The sequence below is a fragment of the Pseudochaenichthys georgianus genome, chromosome 16, assembly GCF_902827115.2.
Source record: "Pseudochaenichthys georgianus chromosome 16, fPseGeo1.2, whole genome shotgun sequence".
NCBI classification, from domain to species: domain Eukaryota; kingdom Metazoa; phylum Chordata; class Actinopteri; order Perciformes; family Channichthyidae; genus Pseudochaenichthys; species Pseudochaenichthys georgianus.
Window position 1 is genome coordinate 4,700,382 of NC_047518.2, and position 20,745 is coordinate 4,721,126.

General features: G+C 42.8%; 2 protein-coding genes across 7 annotated transcripts in view; both read right to left on the bottom strand.

Moving 5' to 3' along the window:
* Positions 1–7,446, bottom strand: part of cep192 (centrosomal protein 192) — a 55,570-nt gene extending 48,124 nt beyond the window's left edge. For all 5 annotated transcript variants that reach the window (XM_034101900.2, XM_071205792.1, XM_071205791.1 and 2 more), the window contains exons 1-14: positions 7,260–7,446; positions 6,471–6,713; positions 5,933–6,040; positions 5,475–5,632; positions 5,180–5,226; positions 4,653–4,788; positions 4,436–4,551; positions 4,188–4,268; positions 3,776–3,928; positions 3,476–3,626; positions 3,049–3,263; positions 2,661–2,783; positions 700–855; positions 76–358 (exon numbers count right to left, since the gene is read on the bottom strand). In XM_034101900.2, the coding sequence (XP_033957791.2) occupies positions 76–358; positions 700–855; positions 2,661–2,783; positions 3,049–3,263; positions 3,476–3,626; positions 3,776–3,928; positions 4,188–4,268; positions 4,436–4,551; positions 4,653–4,788; positions 5,180–5,226; positions 5,475–5,632; positions 5,933–6,040; positions 6,471–6,643 (1,900 nt within the window). In that variant the 5' untranslated portion in view covers positions 6,644–6,713; positions 7,260–7,446. The remainder of the gene's footprint in view (positions 1–75; positions 359–699; positions 856–2,660; positions 2,784–3,048; positions 3,264–3,475; positions 3,627–3,775; positions 3,929–4,187; positions 4,269–4,435; positions 4,552–4,652; positions 4,789–5,179; positions 5,227–5,474; positions 5,633–5,932; positions 6,041–6,470; positions 6,714–7,259) is intronic.
* A 1,109-nt stretch (positions 7,447–8,555) lies between these two features.
* On the bottom strand, positions 8,556–20,405 carry seh1l (SEH1-like (S. cerevisiae)). 2 transcript variants are annotated; one of them, XM_034103014.2, is made up of 9 exons: positions 20,177–20,405; positions 19,716–19,766; positions 19,345–19,491; positions 15,082–15,293; positions 13,551–13,649; positions 13,293–13,433; positions 11,661–11,815; positions 10,552–10,705; positions 8,556–8,877 (listed from the first exon to the last, which is right to left on the bottom strand). In XM_034103014.2, the coding sequence occupies exons 1-9, from the start codon at positions 20,285–20,287 to the stop codon at positions 8,700–8,702; spliced, it is 1,248 nt and encodes a 415-aa protein (XP_033958905.1). In that variant the 5' UTR covers positions 20,288–20,405; the 3' UTR covers positions 8,556–8,699. The 2 variants fall into 2 exon arrangements, with proteins under 2 accessions (XP_033958905.1, XP_033958906.1); XM_034103015.2 differs by lacking the exon at positions 8,556–8,877 and adding an exon at positions 8,977–9,254 and having other exon boundaries at positions 20,177–20,404.
* Between the last annotated feature and the right edge of the window lie 340 nt (positions 20,406–20,745).

Below are 20,745 nucleotides of genomic sequence, written 5' to 3' on the forward strand. Positions count from 1 at the left end.
AGAAACAAGACAATATGTATTGAGATTGCAGAACAGAGCATTCACTTGGTAAAGATCTCATCACTGATAAACAACCTTGTTTAAATTCCTGCTCCAGGTTGTCGGGGCAGTAACTCCACCCGTCGTCTGAATCTTCCGCGTCCTGGTGGATGCTCTGGGAGAAATACTTGGGTTCCAGGGAGGAGGAGGAAAGGGGAGTGCTGTCGTCCTCACTGGTCCCGCCTGAGGCCTCTGCTACACTTACATTCCCACAAGGCCCTCCTCTTAAGCCCAGCGAATGCCTGGCCCCATCAGGCTCATCTACTCCATCATCTTCATCATCTTCATTGTCCCCATCATGGCATTCAGGAAGCAGGACCTACGATGTGTTTCGGTGTCAGACCTATTATTTAAAAGTCTCTTGAAAAGCTATAATGATAACATTTCTTCTTAAGAAGTTTACATTGGAAATGTCACACAATCAATCTGGATGAGGTCTATACTTCCCTCTTCAAGGTTGCCTTTCAATGCACTTTACCTGCAGGGGCGTGGGGCCAAAGCCCAACACCAACAAAGACCACCAGATTGCAAAGGTAGTGTCCTTGTTTCAATGTGTGCTCATACATAATGCTGACATCCAGTGAAAACGCCCAAGGAGAATCGGTACATGGGTCTTTATAGAACCCTGACTTTCGCCCGTGCCCCTGTTACGTATTGTACCTGAGAGAGGGGGAAGCTCCCCTGGGTGCCTTGGAGGTAGGAGACTGTGAGGCTGGCCGATTCCTGAGGTCTCTGGAGGCCAGCTCCACTCCTCAGGGAGGCAGGGTCCAGCAGTCTGTCAGCAGCAGGCCTGGACTGTGCGCTCTCCATGGCATCCTGGTGTTGAAATGAGAACCACATTGACAACCAGAGCCTTGTTATACGCATTCATCGTTCAGCCTTTGCTGTGCTCTGCCGTGCCGCGCTTCACCGCTCCACGCTACATGTTCTCAATGAGCCACCGCTCCTCAGTAACACACAGACAGACACACTATGACAGACAACACAAACTATGACTTACGAGCCGTTTTAGAATCTATATTTTACTCCACATCTAACTTTCGGAAGAGAAAGACGAGACGACTCTTTGTCTGGAATGTGCATGGTCTACAGTTTGCTACTTATTTTCCTTACAATAGAAGCAACGTTTAAAAAAAACAATATCAGACAGAGATGAAAAATAGAGTGGAGGAAATCAGTATTTGATCCATTGCAGAACATGTGTTAGTACTTGGTGGAGAAACCCTAGTTGGACACAGAGGTCAGACGCTTCTTGTAGCTGGTCTCCAGGTCTGTGCACATCTCAGGAAGGATGTTGGTCCACTCCTCTCTGAAGATGCTCTCCAAACCCTTCAGGTTTTGAGGCTGATGCCTGGCATCTGGAAGCTTCAGCTCCCTCCACAGATGTTCTATGGGATTAAGGTCCAGAGACTGGCTAGGCCCCTCCCTCTCCTCAATGGGCTTCTTCTTTAGCCACTCCTGTGTTGCCTTGGCCGTATGTTCAGGGTCATTGTCCTGCTGGAAGACCCCTCCATGACCCATGTTCAGTGTCTGAGGGAAGGAGGCTATCGGACAAGATGTTACGGTGCATGGCCCTGTCCATCCTCTCCTCGATGCAGGGAAGTGGTCCTGTCCCCCTAGCAGAGAAACACCCCACAGCAGAATGTTTCCACCTCCATGCTGACGGGGGGATGGTGTTCTGGGTTATAGTCAGCATTTCTCTTCCTCCAAACACGGCGTGTCGAGCTGATGCCAAAGATCTCGATGTTGGTCTCTTCCGACCACACCACCTTCTCCCAAGCCTTCTCTGAATCATCCAGATGTTCATTGTCAAACTTCAGACGGCCCTTCATGTTCTTCTTGAGGCGCTGCAGGATTTGATCCATTATAGTGTAGTGTGTTACCAATAGTTTTCTTGGTGACTGTGGTCCCAGCTGCCTTGAGATTATTAACAAGTTCCCCCGTGTAGTTCTTGGCTGATACCTCACCTTTCTCCTGATCATCAAACCCCACGGGGCCAGATCTTGTGTGGAGCCCCAGACCGAGGGCGATTGATTGTTGATTGATGTCCATTTGACTTTTCTTCCATTTTCAAATGATCGCACCAACAGTGGTCTCCTTCTCACCAAGCTGCTTTCTGATGGTCTTGTAGCCAATCCCAGCCTGGTGCAGGTCTACAGTCTGGTCCCTGAGGTCCTTAGACAGCTCGTTAGTCTGGCCCATGGTGGAGAGGCTGAAATCTGACTGATTGATTCTGTGGACAGGTGTCTTTTATACAGGCAACAAGTTGATATTATGAGTACATGTTTTAAAGGAAATGGACTCATGTAACCGGTCTGAGGGAGCCAGCATTCTTGTCGGTTGCGAGGGGATCAAATACTCGTTTCCCACAGTTAAATGCAAATACATTTTAATCTTTTATATAATATCAATTTCTGGACTTTCTTTTAGATATTCTTTCTCTCATTGTTCAAATAAACCTACCATTAAAATGATAGATTGTCATTTCTTTGTAAGTGGGTAAATGGGCAAGGGATCAAATACGTATTCCCTCCTCGGTATCTGCACAGAACATCCCACATCAAACGAAAACAAGTCAGGCTATAGTAGTAGCATTAGAGTCGTCGTGCATATGCACTCACCAGCGCCCCCTGTCTGTCGAGGACCATGCTCCAGTTGACAGAAGGAAGCCTCTGCGTTCCCCTTGATGCACCGGAAGAAGAGCTGGCCTCTCCTACTCCTACAGGACCCACACGGTCCCCCATCTGCAACACATCCAGTCAATTAAGAAGCAGACCTGCAAAACTATTAGTGCATCATTTATAAACTAGAGAGTATTAAATAAATATAATCCACAGCATGAGGGCAAACAGAAAGTGTGTGGTCGACACAAGTCATGTCTTAATAAGCAAGATGTTTAGTAAGAAACCTAAATAAAAACTGCATCAATAAACTTTGTCAAGAAATGCAGCCAATAGTATTTGTGACGCCTGTGTTTGTCTTTGTTGCCGACGTGCGTCTCGTTCTTACCTCGGTGCGTCTGAAAAGACTGTTCCTATTATGTCCTTGCAGATTCAGCTTGCCATCGTTTTCCTCTCCAATAGCACCACTCCCCACGACCCCCAGCCCGCGCAGGGCATCATAGGTGGTCTGGACCACGGTCGCCGGGAGAAGCAGGGTCGCAACCCCACCGTCATTTCCGCTTCCTTCACTCCCACTGCTTCCATCCCCACCGCCTCCGTCCCCTTCAATCACACGAGGACACAAAACCAGAGAGCTGACACCTTAAGGAGAGCAGTATGCGTCTTCATCTAGTGTCCCTCAAAACTACAACAAAATCAGTTCCCTGTTAAATGAGCTCATGCTTTAGAATCCTTTCACTTGGAGATAACAAGAGAGCAAGAGAACGAGCCAGGGAACACGACGGAAAGAAAAACAAGGCAGCGACATATTGTACCCGTGACTGGAGGGTTGATGACCTGTCCCTCAGCCGATCGTCTCTGTTCAATCCCAGACAGAGATGGACCGCCGCGGCCACGGGAAGCCTCGTCATCAGAACTGCCTCCCTCTAAGCCTGGCCTGAAACTGGGACGATGGCTCTCTCCAACCTGTGTCCACATGTAGACGTTAACACGCACACAAAAACAACAATTGTCCAAAGAAAACTTGTTTTACAAGACCTGTGCATAATGGAGCTACTCAATACTTGATATTTGAGAGTTTAAAAACAATAACAATATTGTTTTCTATTTCTGACCAGTTGTCTTGAAGTGCTGGGCAGCAGCCGTGTCCGGGTAGCATTGCTGTTCCTTCTGGCAGACTCCAGCTCGTCCTCAGTGTCCTCATCACTGGCTGGACAGGAGTCCATACCTGTAGCAGCAAGACGCACATCAGGCATCTGGAAGTCTTCCTGAGGAAGACATGGGTACACAAGGTACAGAAAGAAATGAGAAAAAATACAAAGTGAAACTTATATTTTGCAGAGACATGAAAAGAGTTCTTTCATTTGAGTCAGATTTACGGAAGTAATGTCAGAATTGTAGAATGTCAATAAGTGAACTTCAGAATTAGTAAAGCCGGTAGTCGGGTTTCTTGCTCCACATTCCAGTTAATAATTAGAAAACGTAACAGTACTCTCAGGAAGACGATATTTCACGCAGTGTGCTCACCTGATTGTAGTCATCGAGAAACTGGTGTCTATACGGTTCTGGTTCTGTAGAACTTGGGTTTGAACTGTTGTCAGTAGCACCCTATGATCATTGAAGGCAGAAATGAAAATGAATAGGGACAGTGAGTGATATGGATTAAGGGAATGACTTGATTAAATATAACTGTTTTCTAAAGGGACACTTATGAAGGCCAGTGTAAGTGAGCAAGTGCTAAGAGCGTCAAGTGTTTGAAAGGAGAAGAGAATTACAGTCACAGGAATCTCCTGGCCCTCCACTCGGCCTCGCTGCATGACGGGAGGCACCAGCTTATGGAAGTACAGCTCTAGCTCATCAACAGGCAGGTTTTCAGATTCTATGTCATCATCTAGAGAACAATCACACGTTCACAACAGGACATTCAGGTTTTTACAGAATGTCTGCACTCCATGTTTTTTCCTACATTTAAAATATAAAGAATGTATGAACCTGTGATATCGCTACTGAGGCTGTCCACGGACATGAGCTTCTCGTTTGCCAGGAAGCTGGAGTTACTGCCACTGAAATGGTCACTGTCCACTCCCTCTCGCTGCACGCTGTCCTCGTCAGCTGTCGCAGGGAGAGGCTGAGCCCAAATGAATTGCACCGGAAAAGAAAAAGTATTTTGTTTGAGATAATAAAAAAAGACCATTTTGAAATAAAATAATCTAAAACACAAACCTTTATAAACGTATACTGGGTTGTTTTTTTAAAAATCGTTTTAGAAGAAATAGTGTATATTTAAAAAGGTCAAATATGCTTATATATAAAGACAAGCTACATTGCATGGCTTTTTCTTTTATAATATACAGGACAAACGGTCCATATTTAGTTTGAGCAGTGAATTATATGTATTTGTACCCATTGACAAGATGGGTACACATCGGCAAAACAAGACTGTAAAAATAACAGCAAAACAATTATCCCTGATTAAAAGTACACCTGCTATCTGTTCAGGGACAAACCAGAGTCGGTACCTTTGCATCGGTGTTGTCTTTAAACGTCAGGAGCCCCGTTGAAAGATCTGTCGAACAATCAGTAAAAGCTAAATGCATTAGTATCTTCAAGAAAAAGTGTCATCACCTAATAATGAGAATATGTTCTTCTCTTTCTATCAGAAAGCACAAATATACCATGTCTGGTAAACGGTCTGGTAAACGGTAAGTCCCTGAAGTACTAGGTGAAGCCAATTTGACCTCATTGCCGATGATCAGGATGGGAGTATTGCCACAGTGTTATACCTAGACATGAGGCGAGACAGGTACCACGTACCTGTTCCAAGCTGTGTGGGCCGGCTGTGGACTGAGCCCACCTGTGGAGAACACAGCCTCAGCATGGAGCCTTGGTTTTGAGATGCACTCTCATCCAAAGTAATCTTTACGAGCATGTCTGAGAGACGGTGTACTGCAAAGAAGTCATCCGCATTGTCCCTGTAATACAGTCAGTGATGTATATCATTATGACCACATCAAAGCTTCATGTGAAAAGGAATATCAATTACTATAGTTAAACATATGTTCAGTAATACATTTAACATTTGAGTATTCATTTAGTATGACTGGCTGTAATTGAGGTCCTCTTTGCGAAATGTAAATAACTGTCAAACAAGAAAACACAATGCAAACATACTGCAAGTACAACATTTTTAGACAACAAATCTGTTTATATAATATGATCTTTTTTAGTCACAGACAACATTGCAAAACCAAATCAGCTGTGTAAATACTCACAAGTCATCCTTGAAGCTTAGGGCGAACATGGGTTGTTCCCTAAGAAAGGACTGGGACTTGGCCTGCTGCTCTTGGCCCTCCAGATATGACGCCTCAACAGGGTCAGCTCTGTAAAGCAAGACGACTTAGCATCGATCCAACAACATTTGTAACAGACTAAACTGCTCTAAATCATGGTTACTTTAAAATAGTGCACAAAGCAACTGACTCACTATGAACATCCCCAGGGCTGTTCCTGTTCACTTTGTGGGACATTTCAAAAGAAAATAGGGCTGTAACAACTTTTTATTAACAAACAAGTATCCATATTCAGTTCTATATTTGGCAGGCGTGTAAATATGTATCTTTTTTGCATATCAGTATTTCTTATTTCCAGTAGCCTTTAACGGTAGAATTAGTAGAAACATAAACTCTGAAACAGGAATTGGAATGATTTCAGCATACATTATTGTCACACTAGTCAGATGATTCAGAGGAACATGCATGAGATCATTTCCATATCAAGTCACATCTGTCCAAAGCAGCAGCATGCTCCCACCTGTTGTCAGATCCTGGTTTAATTTTAGCCACTGTAGAAGCAGCCACTGGAAGCCCTGGGCCTGAACCCAATGTCACATTCCCCAGTGTGGCACGGCCACTGGTGCTGTCCAGAGACTTGTAGAGGAAACTCGGGAAGGCTTCATCTTCCAACTTGTAAAAGCGGTCTGCCATCTTTTTTGAATGGAGCAGGGAAACAGCCAAATGTGGCTTGACTTCAGTTCATTTGAAGTCCATCTAATGACTAGATACATTTAAAAAAAAAAAAGAAGAGACATTTCGGGTGGGGTTAGTAGCCTACGTCTTAGTAAACTGTTTGAAACTTTACATTGCACAGATACTTTATCTAGCAGCAGCTGTGTGTGCAACGGTACATGTTTATCGACACCACCTTGTGAAAACTAGCGGGGAAAGGTTATTTTTTTGTAATACTTGTTTTGAATATATGCATACATGTTGTAGCCTGGCTTTACAGTTTGAACTTGTCGTCTACAAAAAATTTGAGAGCAATTCATTAGATAATGATGCTAGGTTAGCTTACTCTTTACGCTAGCTAGTTTACGAGACTTGCTAGAAACAAGTGGGTTCGTCAAAACTAACGTTACTCCACTATGTTCGTTTATTCAGTTACAGAGAGAAGTGTTCGAGAACAAAAGTTACAGGCAACGTAGATAGGTTGAGCAGAAACCTGCTAGCGATTCTTACCAAAATCCTTAAAGACTGTCAATTTTAGAGAGAATAAGCGTTAAATCAGGACGCAAACATTATCGTTAGTTGTACTTCAACTTACATTCAATACTCCAGAAGGGCCACGGTTCTTATTCCAACTCGAATGTTCCCTTATAAACTATTGAACACACGTTGCGAAATGCAGGTCAGTTCCAAAAGTGACTTCACAAATCCTTAAGTTGTTCATTATTAGTTAGAGCAGGCACAACAAACACCGTGCAACAGTTCAAAGCAAGCAGCGCCCAGAATCGGCATGAAGCCCGCGTGAGCGTCATGTTATGTGGGCAGGACTTAACCAAATCCAACCACTGTGATTGGTCAAAAAAAACTGAGAGGGAGGAAATTGTCTATCATGATACGATGGGATTCATGTTGTTCTTTTGGACTTAGTTGGAAAAGTAACTAATTTCGTCAGACGTCTTACATGATGGATGAAAGAAAGAGTGGATATGATTGTTTTACACCATACTGTAATGGTAGTATACATTAGTATTACAGTAACTTGCGGTGGAGTTTGTTATATCAAGTGTTCTGCTGAGCAGCTGCAAGCACGCCAACTTGGCAGACAGCTGCATCCCATGCATTCAGGTTTTGAGTGACAAAAGTGTAGCCTCCCTGTCGAAACAAATGACAGTTTATTTCCCTAATTTCAGAGTAAAGATCACGTCTGTTTCTGCCATCAGAAGTCAAGTCCACAAACACATTAAATTAATAAGGATCGGTTACAGTCATGCATTTATTAATGAAGTATATTGTTTGAGTGTAATGGGAAAATTGTTTAAAAAAAAAAATCCCATCTTGGGCTATTTATTATTACTTCCAAAAAGGGGTACATGTGCCGTTGAAAACCTCGATGAGCGCTGTGATAAAAAGTCCTCTGCAGGAATTGATTAGGTTGTCATTATCCTGGAGAAAATAGAGTGCCACAGTGACGCGTCCTAAAACCCGGAAGTAAGCTGCGCATGGGTTCCTTCGACAAAAAAGCAATTTCTCCATAGGATTTTGGAAAATAGCTCGAAATAAGCTGTGTTTGACACATATTTAAGAGACGGATCACGTTTTGTTCAGTCGGATAATCTCCATGTCTACCCTACTTTTATAATTTTCGATTCATAAATCTAATCGATAGATTTATGATTGATAGATTTATGTTTTTTGTCGAAGGAACCCATGCGCAACTTACTTCCGTGTTTTAGGACGCGTCACTGTGCAAATCAAAACATGTGCTTTGTATTGGACATTCTTTAAAGCACTAGCTTACAAAACCAAATATGTGAGATGTTCAGATTTTATTCAGTTACAAAAAATGGCTCTACTAGCCATACAACTAAACATTTCACAGAAACTTCATGACACCTTTTTCTATATTATGCACAGAAAAAATAACAAAACATAAAATAGAGACATACATTTAAGTCTTTATTAGAAATGAATGGCACTTGGGTGGTTTGTGCCCATCCCCCAATCAATCCCTTTTAATTCTAGCTATAACACCGCTACATCACTGTCCTTCAGCCTCTGGTAAAGGCAGCAGTGGTCTGGAGGATATTCTGTGGGGAAGAGCCTGTTGCTGAGGCTGAATGGGCTCAGCATCGCAGTGCTCAATGAGGGAGGAGGGAGGCAGCAAGTGCCCATACCTGGTCCCCGCTCTGGGAGGGTCCAGAGGCGGAAGGAAATACCTGAAGCAACACAACATGGATCGAGACGAAGACGACAAACATGTGGACAGGGAGAAGACGATGACAATGGAATACAGAGAGGAAACAATTCAAAGGAGATATGAGATTTTTTTTTATTAGGAGGAGGAAAAAAAAGTGAATGGCAGACAATAGTGATGTCATTTTAAAACTGTCAGCAAACATATTGGATCAAAGAGAAAGGAACACTGTGGAGAACAGAAACATGCCGTTTTCAACAGCACAACCAAATGCATGAACACAAGCTCAAATGGTTGCTGGTTCAGAGGACACATTAATAATATGCAGGATGCTGCTGGGATATCTTTGGAGAGGTCAGCTGCCGCAGGGGAGGGGTAAAGGGAGCTCTCTTGCCAATCCTGCATGCAACAAGCATTACAATACCTGATTACTTAAACCACCCAACTCATTCTTTGTCAACAAGGAATAGGGATGCAAGAAAAGGCTTTTCTGCAAAGGTATGTTCCAGTATGACATTTTAGTCCAATCACTTTGGTTGCAAAAGTATTAGAGCACAGCATTTCATACAGTAAACAAATCTTGTTACTCAGGTTAGAGGTTATTCAAAGGTCAAGTCAAAGACGACAACAAATGCTATGACGGATGTTTCGTTGAGTTAGAGGTTATTGAGTTGAACATAACTACAGCCACATACAAAGTGGTAACTTTGAACCCGTTTTATACGCTATCAAATAGTAACAGTTGCTTATTTATAATCAAATGTTAAAGCAAGCCTGTGTTACATTTGCTGAACAGCGACCACTGTGGCTTTAGTGAAAGTCTTTGTTTTAAACTTTGTCATTGTGGAAGATGTAGTCAGAGTCAGCAGGAAGTAAGCAACAGAAAGGTTTTGATCAGACCCAACAATGTATGGCTTGAGAGCAATACCAGAGTACACTGAGAGTTGTATTGCTCATCAATTCAACACTTCATTTATAAAAGAAAGATGTGTTATCTCTTCTTTTAAGAGTGACGTAGTCTCTCTCTTCTTAAGGCCATTTGTGTCAGCAGCTCTATCCATATCCATACTGCATGTGTTCTGTTTCTGTTGTCATTTTAGTGGGTTAATGACGTTTATTCAAGCTGTTCTTCTGCTCAGCAAAGAGTTTGGCAATACTTGCTCGAGGAAACATTCAAATGTCAAACATGTTTTGAAATTCAAGTGAAATTAAGAGACAGATTACTGAGCTTTGATTTAATTGCTCATCTCAAAATGGAAGTAGTCACAACAATGTTGGATGTCAGGATGTAGTAAACTGAAGCTAATCAAATGTCTGGATATTTAAAAAAAGATCTTCCCCAACAAAATAATAAAATAATCATTTGAAAAAGTCAAATTTATATAAAACAGGTTTATTTTACATTTTGCACCAATGATATGGTTAGCAGGGACAAAACAACGTGGAAACTACTCTTGCATGCATCTGTACAAATCAAGAGCAAATTGCCTAATAAAAAAACAACACAACGCTAACAGGCTCGATGCCGACTCTTCGCCTTGAAGCCAAGCTCTTTGCATGAGTGCAGCCTTTGGTCAGTTAGGGCCTGGGGAGTTTGTCAGGGAGCAGCTGTAGTCCCGGTCAGTGTGAGGCGGAATAAGGGGTCAGTTCTGTCTGGTGCGGGTCAGGCTGGGGGAGTGGCGGCCACACCACCTACCTTCCTGCAGACATCCCGTTTTGGGTGTTCTGGGACGTCTGAACGGAGGAGCCCACGACAGTGCTCATAGCTGTGGGCTGACCCGACGAGCCGGTGAGCGGGCTGCCGTCGCCCTTCAGGATGCCCGTGCACTTCCAGTTGTCCATGTAGTTAGCTGCAGGAATCAAATCAGTCAAACTAATTGTAACTTAAAATGACTCAAAGTTAATAATGTCCTTTATACATGCTTTATTTTATCATATTTGTCCTTATTTTTTTTAAGTTATTATAGTGTTCTTAAAATGGTTCTCTATCTGTGTTTTTTTATTACTTTTATGTATGCACCACGATACCAAGTCAAATTCCTCGTACGTGTCAACCTACCTGCTAATAAACCTGTTTCTGATTCTGATTACACATAGGGAAGTGGGGAAGTAGGGAAGTGGGGAAGCTGATGGAAGAATTTGAAAACAGCTTACATTTTATCTTTTTTTTTTAGTGTATTTTTCTACTTTATGTGTATTCTGCATTACAATGGACAGTTAAAATGTCACACAGATGGGACGGATCTATGGCATAATCACACGAATGCATCTCATGGACTTTTGTTTTGAAATATGAGAGCAATGTATGTATCATAAGTCAAAAGATATGAGCAAGACCGCAATTTTTGGGCAGGGGTCAATGACAAGCTAATTAAATTAGTACAAAAAACATCATACAATTTGTAATAGCAAGCATTAAAATAATATATGACATGTTTGAACGTAAAAATAAAAGAACTACATGACTCGACTGAGACTTTGCTGCTGCACATCATTACGTAGATGAGTTAAGTGCATGTAACAGTAACACCACTTAGTTAGACACAAATTAGAGTTTCTAGAATTGGTGAAACCCAATCTTAACACTGAGAGTATTTCAGGTCTGTTTGTGACATTGGACTGTCCGATTGATCATTCCTCAATTGAATGACGTCAGCAATGCATTAGCGAAAGTTGCGTAATACCTGCTGAGAGTCACTGTTCACTCAAACTAGCATATTTCCAAAAAAAGTTCTGGTAGCTATCACTAAAATGAAAAGAAGACCCATGAGCAATCATCAACAGAAGCAAAACATAGCCTGTTACCTTTCCAGAGGCGCACACAGCCATCGTCCCCGGAGGAGGCCAGCAGGGTGCTGGTGATGTTCCAGCTCACACGCCACACCTGAGAGTTATGGTTATCAAATTGAGCCACAATCTGCACTTCCAACTTGGTGGGTCCTGTAGAGGTGCTCTCCTTCCTGTCAGATGGATCCAAGTTTCAAACAATTATTTAAAGTGGAAGGATTTCATTCCCATTATTACGGTGGCCCTGAAGTGCAAGTCAAAACAGCATTTCAGAAAACACCACAGCATTTCAACTTATACGGAAAGGGTATTCCTTTAGGGACAACACTTCTTGTTTGTGATTGGACAGAGCCAGCCAGAGAAGCACTGCTGTGATTGGTTGTTTTTGCTGCCAGTCAAGAAATGACGCTTCGTGATTGGTCAGCGCAACATGTCCCGAAACATCAGCCGTTAGCTGTTAGCAAACAGAGCTCACAGCTCCTCATATCTGTTCAGAAACTGGACAAAATTTAAACAAGTACAAACCACAGACTGTCTATGTCATGGCGAATACAGTCGCTGCTTTATTTATGTCTGTATGACGTTGTTGTGAGTGTGGACGGAGCAGCTACAGGTTAGTTTAGCCTGATGGATCCGATTCCATTCAGAAAACACGCATTTTAAAAAGGGTTTTTCATGGTTTTTACTAACCGGTCAGTATGTACAGTAGTTACTTCGGCATCATTTAGAAACGTGTATTACAATTAAATCAAGGTAAAATATGTTAATTTTGTTGTAGTTGACCATAGTATTTGCATGGATATAAGCCCCGCCCCCTCTCCAGCGCCACCTTGTTTGAATGACAGGAGTGAACACAGCTGACAGCCGCGGTGAAACCTGAAACTCGAGCGATTAGAGCGATGCGAATATTCGGGGCTTATATCCATGCAAATACTATGGTCAACTACAACAAAATGTACATATTTGACCGTGATTTAATTATAATAAATGTTTCAAAATGATGCCGAAGTAACAACATACTGATACCGGTTAGTAAAAACCATGAATTAATGCTGTGACAAGTCTGCAGACAGACAGCAGGCGAAACACCTTTTAAAATGCGTGTGTGGAGATCGGATCGATCAGGCTAAGCTAACGTTGTATATGCTGCGTCCACACTCACAACGTCATACTGACATAAACAAACCAGCGACTGTATTCGCCATGACACAGACAGTCTATGGTTTGTACTCGTTTAACTTTTGTCTAGTTTCTGAACAGATATGAGGAGCTGTGAGCTCTGAGTGCTAACAGCTAACGGCTGATGTTTCGGGACATGTTGCGCTGTCGGGTGTAGACCAATCACGAACCGTCATTTCTTGACTGGCAGCAAAAACAACCAATCACAGCAGTGCTTCTCTGGCTGGCTCTGTCCAATCACAAACAAGAAGTGTTCTCCCTAAAGGAATACCCTTTCCGTATAAGTTGAAATGCTGTGGTGTTTCCTGAAATGCTGTTTTGACTTGCACTTCAGGGCCACCGTACATTATGTTTAAAAACACTTACAATGTATACTGAAATGCAGGATTTCATCGACTACACTAATGTGTTTTTTGTGAGTCCTTCACATGAACACTGTGACTTAACAGAGACAATCATGGAATCAGTCACCTCATAGGAACAAGTTTAAAGATCCTGACATCTTTTGTTGCAATAGCGAGCACGTGGAAAGACCTCCCCAGGTTTGGGGCAAACGCAATGTCATGGACTGCATCTGCGACGCTCATCAGGGTCTCTGCTTTAGCATATTTCCTGTAAACAATGGGAAAACAACTTTTTTTAACAATCATTAACATTTTTTTTCAACTAATTGGGATGTTTGATTTTTGAAAAAGAGTGACAAAGATTGGTAAATTCAGTGAAACCCACCTTGTGTTTTCATTATACTCATAGATCTGAACTTTGCCACCATAATTCACATTACTGTCATCACTACCCACTGCAAACATTGGTGGGTGGGCCCGAGAGCTGTGTGGAAGGGTGAGAAAGCACACATTATACACGGACAGATCCTCAAACTCCACTGTCATATCCAACAGGTAGCATCCATACCATACCATCCATACCATACCATACCATCCATACCATACCATACCATCGATACCATACCATCCATACCATACCATACCATCGATACCATACCATACCATCGATACCATACCATCGATAGCATGATATGAGAGTAGATATTGCCTTAGATTTTGAATCGTAATATGTCACTATTATTGACTTTTCTTAGATTTAATTCTGCATTACATTAAAGTGGTTTAATGTTATAAATTATAATATTTGTCTTTACCCACTACGTCAGTGGTTCCCAAAGTACTGGGCCCTTGCAGGACTGTGAGACAGGCAGGCAGAGGGAACTTAGTACATATTGTTTGTGAAGCAGATATAGGAAGTTACTTTTTTTATGAAATTATGATTTATTTACTTTTGCAAGCAGTGACGCAGTTGGGCAGCTGTCAGATATGTATTGCAGGATTGTTGGACACAGACCGTGTGTGGTTGGACTCTGTCTCACAGGGAGGTTGCAGTGTAACTTCAGAGTTGATTAGTAAATCATTGTATTCAATAACAGCGACGGAATTAAATAGTATGAAGTGATTTGTAAATATGAATAGTCATTTGACTAAATGTTTTCATAAATACTTTTTTTTTCCTGTGAAAGTGGCCTGTGACTTATTTGTACCCTCTCAAAGAATCGAAATCCAGAACCGAAAAGAACCAGAAATGAAAAGCAGAACCCGAATCGTTAAAATCCAAACGACACCCAACCCTAAGTATTACAGTTGGACTAATTCCACTGTGAAGGTGATTCGTCAAATAAGACGAATTTCAAATCTAAGATATTCTCATCTACAAAGAAAAAGTTTGGGAACCACTGCACTACGTGATTATATCCACAGAAGGGATTATTTATCAAACATCTCATTGTACGAAGATAGGTTATACATATAAAAGCAACAATTGTCAACAATTCAGTATCGTCATAATATAGATATCAAGGTGGTATCTTTTTTTCTCCATATTTCCAAGCCCTAAGACTGCATTAGGTGCAGCTAAGAGTACCTCATAAAATAGAAATTGAGTGTATGTCAAGTACTCGGTTATACCTACTAAACATTAAATGTATATTATTTTTGTATGATATAAAACACATGATCTGTAAAATGTCATTGGGACTGTGCATCATAATCATTAAAACATCAGAAAACAGTGATTCTCTAAAACCTACAAACAATTCTTCAAAATCATTGCCAGTAAATGTTCCACTGGTTGTTACAGCTCCACCTGCTATAAACAAGATGTATGGCAAAACCGAGATACAGTTCAGCCAGGAAATCTCTATATACAGTTCAGTGTCATTTTTTGAAGCCAACTAAAACGATGGTCTCACCTTGAGGGGTTCCAGGAGATGCAGCTGCAGCTGAGCTTGCAGGAGATCTCGTGCTGCAGGGACCACTGACTCAGGTTCATCACATCAGGAGCCTCATAGATCCTCACCACTCCGTCCGCAGAGCAGGTGGTCAACATCAGGCCCATGTGTTTAGGGGCAAACTTCACATCAGTCACTGATGTCCGACTGTCCACTAGTGTGGTTCTCTTAATCTATAACGAAACATCATAAAAGATCATGTGTCAAAAAGAAGACTGTAGAAAAAGTGACCAGCTGTTAAATGTAAAGTAAATGATGGTGTGTTGGTGGCAGTGGTGTAGCGGAGGCCCCCGCACCCCCCGCGGTGCGGGGGATCCCCGGAGCTTAGGGGGCCCCGCCCCCACTGTAGGCTATCCTCTTAGATTTCGTAACGCGGTAACAGGGCGCAGAGGGCGGAGCCCCCCCTCCCTGCTATGTTGCTACGTCATGTGTACGCTGCCTGTAGTAGTACAACAGTGCATCATTATAATTATTTGCTCACCTGCGATAGGGCTAGCCGGCTGATAACTAATGTTCATTGGCAGGCTGGGCAGCGTTCAAAACAAAGCGGGAAGCATTGCTCATATAAATAACGTTCATTAGTTGCGTTGCCGGTAAACATGAAAAATGAAGCGCCACTACCCAAGCGGTGCTCAGAAAAGCAAAATGAGAGCGAAAGCCGAACAGGAGAGGGCAAAACTACCTAAAATAACGTCATTGTTCCGGCAGGCATCAAAGGTAGACGTAGACTCTAACGTTACTGCAGATAGACCGCTAGCAACACCCCCCGGCCCCCGGCCGTCAGCTCCGAGTCCAGGCAGACAGCCCAGCAGCCCCGTTACAGCCGAGCCAGCTAGTCGTGCCTCGCGCTTCGAGACAGGTTAGACATTAGAATAATAGAAAGTTTTATTCGCCATAACCAGTAAGAGTATGCTACAGGTTACATTGGAATTGGAATCTAATCCGTTCATTTTTGCAGGTCAGCAAGAAATCAGCTGTGCCCCCTCCGAGGCCAGTTCAGCATAGCCAAGGCTGCCCAGCCAGCTAGCCGTGCCCCCACAGACCCCAGCAGCCCCGTTACAGCCGAGCCAGCTAGTCGTGCCTCACGCTTCGAGACAGGTTAGAATAATAGAAAGTTTTATTCGCCAATCGCCATAAACAGTACGAGTCAGTATGCTACAGGTTACATTGGAATTGGAATATAATCCGTTCCTTTTTGCAGGTCAGCAAGAAGTCAGCTGTGCCCCCTCCGAGGCCAGTTCAGACATAGCCAAGGTTGCCCAGCCAGCTAGCCGTGCCCCGACAGTGACAGCAGCTCCCACCCACCCCAGGGACACGTTGGCCAGTGACAACTCTGTGACTGAATACCCTACTGATAGGGGGAAATTCCCTGTAGATTTAGAAGACGATGATGTTAAACGGTACATTCTGAATAACGGGCCATGCAAGCCTGAAGGGCCATTCAAAAGGGATGGGAAGGGAAGGTGCTTTTCAAAAGAGTTCTATAACAAAACATCCAAAATTGGATGTAGAATTCCGCGCAAGTGGCTATGTTACTCGCCATCTATGGACCGGGTGTACTGTGAGCAGTGCTGGCTGTTCGGTGACAGACCGTCTGCCCATCACCTCCACCATGCGTGGAGAATAGGAATAAATGATTGGCAGGGTCTCTCTAAAAAGATTAAGGAACACGAATTCTCTCGCTCTCATTTGGCAGCATGTGTCGTGTATGATACGTGGAAAAATAATCTGACCATTGACGCGCAAATATCATCTGAGTTTAAGAGAGAGGTGGGGTTTTGGACCGAGGTCCTAACCAGAATAACTGATGTTACACTAACACTGGCCTCTCGCAACTCTGCTTTCCGGGGTCACAGAGAGAAAATAGGTGATATAGATAATGGTAATTTCTTATCTACCATAGAACTTATGGCGCGTTATGATCCAGTTCTGCAAAGGCTTATTGAAAGCAAAAAGAAGGTGCACTACCTAAGTCCTCAAACTCAAAACGAAATAATTTCATTGCTATTTCATTACAGACATACAGAATGCTATTCGATTATAATGGATACTACCCAGGACATTTCAAAAGTAGACCAACTGAGTCAAGTGTTCAGATATGTTACTATAGCAAATGATGAAAATGGAAACCCTACGGAGGTGAAAATAAACGAAAGTTTTTTGGGCTTCCATGCAGTCACAGACCAAACTGCTGCAGGTCTAGAGAGAGAAATTCTCGAATCGATGGAGAGAAAGGGGATACTACTTGGGAAGTGCCGCGGACAAGGATATGACGGGGCTAGCAATATGAGTGGCGTCTACTCCGGTGTACAAAAACGCATAAGGGATAAAGAGCCCAACGCAGTGTACATTCATTGTGCTGCGCACAATTTAAACCTTGTACTCAATGACGCATGCCAAAATATACCTGAGATAAAAGACTTCTACGACACTGTTGAAAGGCTATATGTATTCTTTAGTGGAAGCATCAAACGATGGGAGCTTTTGGAAACACACCTCTCAGTGCCCAAGGCTGGCCAGCCTACACTGAAGAGACTATGCCCGACACGATGGGCATCAAGACAAGACGCCGTCCAATCATTGCGGTTCCGTTATGCTGACATTATGCAAGCGCTAACTAAGATAGACTTGCTCTCCAAAAAAGCGAGGAACGTGCCGAGGCGACTGGCTTGAAAAAGGCCATGGAGAGCTTTGAGTTTGTTGTAATGACTGTAATACAGGGCAAGGTCCTTGAAACAGTCAACATTGTGTCCCAAGCTCTCCAGCGCAAAGACGTGGACCTCTTACAGGCGACAGCAATGCTTGGTAACGCAACCGATACACTTGCCCAACTCCGAGGAGAGTTTGATGGCTTAAAAGCGCACGCGCAAGACCTGGCATCCTCATGGGGTGTCCACAGTCTCTTCAAAGACAGACGCGCAAGGCGCACAAAGAGGCACTTTTCAGAGCTTTGCGAGGACCAGCGGCTCCAAGACCCAGGGGAGCATTTTAGAGTGGCGGTATTTTACGCAAATATCGATATTGTCGTTGCCAACTCAAAAATCGATTTGTTGGAATGAGCGAAGTTGCACAGCGATTTTCTTTTCTGCTTCCCCGCAAACTTTTGCGCGCAACAGACAAGGATCTGTCTGAGTCCGCAAGTGCTTTATCAGGCCAGTATAAAGACGACCTGTCAGCCGAGTTTCCTTTCCAGATCCTGTCCCTCCGTAATGCTCTTAGGCCTACTATAAAGAAAATTGAGCGTGGAACAATCAAAGACCTGGCACAAACCCTGCTCATTGAAAATCAGTCCATTTTGCCAAGTATCCCCGATGTTGCCACAGCACTGAAATTGTTTTTAACTATACCCGTGACTGTTGCCAGTGCTGAGAGATCTTTCTCAAAACTTAAATTAATAAAGACATATTTGAGGAGCACAATGTCGCAAGAGAGACTGTCTGGGTTAGCAGTCCTTAGTATTGAGAGCCGACGCGCGCGCAGTATAGATTTAAAGACTGTTATACAGGACTTTGCGCAGAAGAATGCCAGGAGACGCGCTCGTATAAAATAATAGGCCTACAAAGCAGCTCCTGATTGCATCCTCTATGTAGCCTATAGGATGTGTTTTATTTGTTTGTTTTTTGTAGGCTACTTTTCTTTTATACAGAATGTTATATATATGTGAACCGTTCCGTTGTGTGAACTCCAATGATGATAGGCTATAACGTTCTACAATATACCTTCATGTTACAAAAAATACACAGCCACTTGTTTGTATTTGTCAATGATGTTTAAATCAGATGTATATTATTATACAGTTCCTACTGACCTTACTGTTTAAATCAGATGTATATTATACAGAAAGTTCCTATACTGACCCTATACTGTTTAAATCAGATGTATCTTTATACAGAAAGTTCCTACTGACCTATAGGCCTACTGTTTACAAAAGATGCCTGAAAAAATAAACATTTAAAAAAGTGGCCGCGATGTCTATCCCATGTCACTCTATTATTGATTTAGGGGAGGGGGCGGGCCCCATGGTCCGACCTGCGGGGGAGCCCCGAAATATTGCGCAACGCCACTGGTTGGTGGGAAACATTATTATAACCACACACTGCACTGGGGGGGGGGGGGGGGTACTATCATCATCATCATCATCAACTGAACTGCAAAGAAAATAAAGAAATATAAATGTGTGATGTGTGCTTTGCAAGTTTATAAGGATGCCAGAGTTTCACTCACCCAGTGGCTCAGTCCTCTCTGCTTGTCGTTGGACTCCCCTACAATCTCTTCCCACACAGCAGCGGTCCTGTCAAAGGAGCAGGAGGCCAGAACCTGCCCGAACTCTGGGTGAGCCCAGGTCACTCTCCACACGGAGCCGCTGTGTGTCTGCACACAGAACAGCTTCAGTCAAACCAATAGAGCCCAACACTAGATACAGATTTGTTTAATATCAGAAAAGTGACAAGAGACAGAATAGGAAATAAACAGTCATTGGAAAAATGCAAAAATGCTAATGTGATATGCCATTATGCAATTATACTTGAAATTAATATTTGAGCTTGAAAGCCTTGTAATGGTTAAATCAATGTAATAAGCAGCAATTGGCCTACCTTCCAGCTGGCGGTGCAGTGCCACTCTCCGTTCTCACTTTTGTCCCAAACCTGAATGAAATAACGTGCAGGTAACACAAATTAACAGAAATACGAAATATTTCAGATACGAAGTCTGTCTATAGCCTATACTTGTGTGGCTGGTAACACAGGGCTCTCAACGACATTCCTGTCATTCCTGATGTGATAACGTGAAGCTACATTAAACAGCATCTCAAAGTTATCTGTAGCTACCCTAGCCTGTATGCTACAGGCACCATGGCTATCAAGCTAGCTAAATCAAACAAGGTTTAGATTCCTTCGACATTCAAATGTTGCCATACATATCGCAAATAACCTAACTTTACGTCCGTCAACAATGGAATGAGAGTCAGTCTCTCCAATAGGGTGTTAAGAGTGTGATACTACGGGTGGTGTTAACAAGCTTGCTGTGAGAGCTAACATTAGCAAACTGAACGTACCTTCACACTTTGGTCACTGGAACAAGTGGCCATTCTCCGGCCGTGGAAATCATACGAAACATCATGAATGAGATCTTTATGATCTGCTGCGATACTTCGCGCTACAAACATGATTACAATTAGCAAATATTAACTAGCAACCCTAGCTTAACTAGTTTCCTAGCAGGCCTGTCATGTGCCCACTTGTGTGTATGTATGTATGTATGTTTGGCGGGTCCTGTAGAGTGCTATCCCTGGAGTTAACCACGGGGGGGCGCATTGAAACCAAGTTTAGGTAAATCCTTTTTTAAGGGACTCCATGATAACATTTATGTTGAAACGTGTCATGTCCATCTGAACATCGAATAGTATATAATTTCGAAAAAATGAAAACTCTTAGCTATAATGTATTAGTTAACTCTATTAAGTGACATATTCTTACATTTTTCCCGACCGGTCACCATGGTTGCCAGGTTAGTAGATTAAAACACTTATATTTGAACACTTTTAGACTAGAGGAATGTGACAAACTTGTTTTAAAACATATTTATTTTGTATTGTATCATACTTTATTTGTTACTCTAACCATG